General features: G+C 48.9%; 1 protein-coding gene across 1 annotated transcript in view; it reads left to right on the top strand.

Moving 5' to 3' along the window:
- The first annotated feature begins 314 nt into the window (after positions 1 to 314).
- celsr3 (cadherin, EGF LAG seven-pass G-type receptor 3) overlaps positions 315 to 4,622 on the top strand; it is a 102,283-nt gene continuing 97,975 nt past the window's right edge. Inside the window, exon 1 of the mRNA XM_020623579.1 lies at positions 315 to 3,600. Within this exon, the coding sequence (XP_020479235.1) occupies positions 315 to 3,600 (3,286 nt within the window). The remainder of the gene's footprint in view (positions 3,601 to 4,622) is intronic.

Below are 4,622 nucleotides of genomic sequence, written 5' to 3'. Positions count from 1 at the left end.
TCGACTCTCAGCGCGAGTTTGTGTGGAGCAAATTCAACACAAACAGTAATAACAACAAGGAAGAGGAGGGAAGCAAGGAGATATATAGATATAGTCACGAATCTGAAGTAGAAAAATTGCCGTGGCATGGTCAGACACAGCAGGAAGACCTGTGGGAGAGCGCGCTGCGTGAGATGGTCCACGCAGGGTGCGCTAACAGCGTTTCCACCGACTGTTCAGCCACCGAGAGGGGCGACCATGCACATATGCAATTAAAATCCAGTAAGCAAGTGCCATTAGAGCCCGAAGGTGTCAGACAGTCAGATAGGCGGCAGATGGGGGCCGAGGGAGAATGGGAGAGCGATGGAGAGAGGGAGGGAGAGGGCTCGGAGGGACCCGCTGATGTTGCTGCTGCTGCTAGGGGAGGAAAATTACAGGTGGGGGAGGGCGAGAGAGAGGTGCAGCTGGTGGGAGGGAGCGAATCAGGGGGAGAACAGGAAAGGAAGGAGGAGTGGGAGAGAAAAGGGGGAGCAACAAAGGCAAGCCAGCCAGGGGAGAGAGAGGCAGAGGAAGGGAAGGGTCAGGATAGGGGCAGTAGCACCGCCACCATCACACAGCCAGATAGCAAAAGAGGGAAGAAAGAGAGGAAGGCAGATGAAAGCCACGAGGGAGAAGAGGGCGGTGGGAGAGAGGTGGAGGGCGAGGAGGGGGAGAGGCACAGCTCAAGGGGAGAAAGGAGCCTGGAACGACTGATAATAGTAGCAGATGATGAAACCGCACAGGAAGAAAGGGGGAGGGAGATTTTAATGCCTTGGTCTCGTGCTCGACGTGCAGCCAACAGACATCCCCATTTCTCCCAGTATAACTACCAAGTACAAGTAGCAGAGAACCAGCCACCTGGCACCTCAGTCATTATTATGTCTGCCTCAGACTCAGATGCAGGAGATGCAGGCAGGGTGAGCTACACAATGGCCCCACTGATGAACAGTCGATCATCTGACTATTTTCACATCCACCCAGACACAGGTCTCATCACCACCACTCAGGTTCTTGACAGAGAACACATGGATCAGCATTACTTCCGGGTCACAGCAACTGATTATGGCTCCCCTCGTCTCTCCAGCACCACTATGGTAGCCATTACTATTTCAGACAGAAATGATCATTCTCCTATATTTGAGCAAACCGAGTACAGGGAGACAATCAGGGAGAATGTAGAGGAAGGGTATCCCATCTTACAGCTGAGGGCAACGGATTCAGACTCCCCATCCAATGCCAATATTCGTTATCGTTTTTTTGGTGACACAGCTGCAATGGCACGAGCAGCCTTCGAGATTGACCCACGCTCTGGCCTCATTACAACTCGTGGAGTGGTGGATCGGGAAACAAATGAGCACTACACTCTCCAGGTGGAGGCTAGTGACCAGGGGAAGGACCCAGGGCCTCGCTCTGCCACTGTCAAAGTTTTTATCACTGTTCTGGATGAAAATGATAATGTGCCACAGTTCAGTGAAAAGCGCTATGTGGTGGCAGTGAAAGAGGATGTGAGGCCTCATTCTGAGATCCTTCGTGTGAGTGCCACAGATCGGGACAAGGACAGTAATGCTGCCGTTCACTATAATATCATCAGTGGCAACAGCCGTGGGCAGTTTTCCATTGACAGTGTCACTGGAGAGATCCAGGTGGTGGCATCACTAGATTTTGAATCTGAGCGGGAGTATACTCTTCGTGTTCGAGCGCAGGACAATGGCCGACCACCTCTGTCAAACAACACTGGGATTGTTAGTGTACAGGTGACAGATGTCAATGACAACCCACCGATTTTTGTCTCCACACCATTCCAGGCTTCTGTGCTTGAGAGCGCTCCAGTTGGAAGTTCCATCCTCCACATCCAGGCCATTGATACAGATTCTGGTGATAATGCCCGGCTGGAGTACAGGTTAACTGGCACCAGCTCTGACACACCATTTATTATTAATTCTGCAACAGGTTGGGTGACAGTCAGCTCCATTCTTGACAGGGAATCTGTAGAGCACTATTTCTTTGGCGTGGAGGCCAGGGATTACGGCATGCCGCCTCTTTCTGCTACAGCAAGCGTTACTATTACAGTGATGGATGTTAATGACAACCGCCCTGAGTTCCTCCAAAAGGAGTACTATGCTCGCCTAAATGAGGACGCAGCCGTTGGCACCAGTGTAGTGACTGTCACAGCTGTGGACCGCGATGTCAACAGTGCAGTGACCTATCAGATAACAGGAGGAAACACCAGAAACCGCTTTGCCATCAGCACAGCAGGAGGGTCTGGACTTCTCTCACTAGCCCTTCCACTGGATTACAAACAGGAGCGACGTTACGTTCTTACAGTCACTGCCTCAGACCGCACACTCCATGACACCTGTCAGGTGCACATTAACATCACAGATGCCAATACACATCGACCTGTGTTCCAAAGCGCCCACTACTCTGTTAGTGTTAATGAGGACCGACCACCTGGAAGCACTGTTGTTGTGATCAGTGCCACAGATGATGATGTTGGTGAAAATGCTCGAATCACGTACTATCTTGAGGACAACATCCCACAATTCCGCATTGACCCAGCTACAGGGGCTATAACACTCCAGGCAGAACTAGACTACGAGGACCAGATGACCTACACTTTGGCTATAACAGCTAAGGACAATGGCATACCACAAAAATCTGACACTACATATGTAGAGGTTAATGTGAATGATGTGAATGACAATGCACCTCAGTTCCTCAGCCCCAGGTATCAGGGAACAGTGAGCGAAGATGCCCCTCCCTTCACCAGTGTCCTCCAAATCTCAGCAACTGATCGTGATGCACATGCCAATGGTCGTGTTCAGTACACCTTCCAAAATGGTGAAGATGGTGATGGTGATTTTACCATTGAACCTACATCTGGCATTGTCCGAACTGTTCGTCGACTGGACCGTGAGAGCGTGCCATTCTATGAGCTCACCGCCTATGCTGTAGATCGTGGCGTGCCCCCTCAACGAACGCCTGTCCACATCCAGGTTACAGTTCTTGATGTGAATGACAATGCTCCCGTCTTTCCAGCTGATGACTTTGAGGTTCTAGTGAAGGAAAACAGCGCCGTAGGTTCTGTGGTAGCCCAGATCACAGCCACTGACCCGGACGAGGGTGCCAATGCTCAGATCATGTACCAAATTGTGGAGGGTAACATCCCTGAAATCTTCCAAATGGATATTTTTTCTGGGGAGCTCACTTCACTTATTGACCTTGACTATGAGGCCCGTAATGAGTACGTTATCGTAGTCCAGGCCACCTCAGCACCTCTGGTCAGCCGGGCCACTGTGCGGATCCGATTGGTGGACCAGAATGACAACAGGCCCACTCTGCAGGACTTCCAAATAATTTTCAACAACTTTGTGTCCAATCGGTCCAACAGTTTCCCTACCGGGGTAATAGGGAGGGTACCTGCCCATGATCCTGATGTGTCTGACAGGCTGTACTACACCATCGACAGGGGGAATGAGCTTCACCTGCTGCTCCTGAATCACACAAGTGGAGAGATCCGACTGAGCCGAAAACTGGATAACAACAGGCCGCTGGTGGCTCCCATGCTGATCACTGTCACGGGTAAGAGACCATGGAGCGGAAAATGGGAGGAAAGAATGAGTGTGTGTGTGTGTTGTCAGTTTAGATTCATCTGTGGCTTCATCCACTGTAACAAATGCTGTGAAGATAAGGACGCTACAGGCTTGTGTGTGAGAATGGGGGGTGAGTGGATGACATCTGGTTGAGCTGCACACATTGCTTCTGCTTTTTTTCCTCTTTTGGCTCTTTCTTGGCTCATGCGTATGAATGACTGGGTCTCAGCTTTTAAACTTGAATAAGGCTTTTGGAAACAACTCCATCTGATTATATGTATGCGTGTGTGTGTGTGTGTGTTGTGAAAGAAAGCTGACTGAATCAAATGAGTGGGAGGGTGAGAAAATTAGATTTGTGTCTCAGACATGTTATCTTTACCTGAGTTCCTTAAGGAGAAGCCTCATGGGAGAATCTGTGTGTGCATGCGTTTGTGAGAGAAATATTGACAGTGCCAGAGCTGTTACTCAAGTTAGAAAGCATGCTAAGCAAACAATTGGGAGAGTTATGCTAGTCAGCCTAGCGGAATCTCAAAGTGTGGAAGAAGTGAGAAAGGTATGAAAAAAGCATGACAAGAAAAAAGCGTTTAATGCTTAATGTGGATTTTGTGTGAGAAAACCTGACAGTACATACCACAGGAAGGAGAAAACGTGAAGAAAAACAGATTTGATAAACAGTTAAAGGCATTTATCCTCACGTGAGATAGCTGATAGTAACTATTAGTGGGTTTCTCGATTTGATAAACAGTTAAAGGCATTTATTCTCGCGTGAGATAGTTGATAGTAACTATTAGTGGGTTTCTGATATCAAATTATCAGTTGTAATGTTGCCAGAAAAAGAGAGACGCTGTGGCAAACAGCTGGTGTAAAGTGTTTTATTTCAGGCATGGCAGCGACAATGTTCTTGTCAGCATCACAGCACCACCCACGCTGCTTGACTGACAGGTGATCTGGGCTAAGTGCAGTCCAAGTTGCCATGCAGTTTAGTAAAATTAACGAAAATTGATTTAGTAG

Source organism: Monopterus albus, unplaced genomic scaffold (assembly GCF_001952655.1).
Source record: "Monopterus albus unplaced genomic scaffold, M_albus_1.0 scaffold305.1, whole genome shotgun sequence".
Taxonomy (NCBI): Eukaryota; Metazoa; Chordata; class Actinopteri; order Synbranchiformes; family Synbranchidae; genus Monopterus; species Monopterus albus.
Note: the sequence above shows the minus strand (reverse complement) of the source record. Positions and strands in the feature narration are given on the sequence as shown.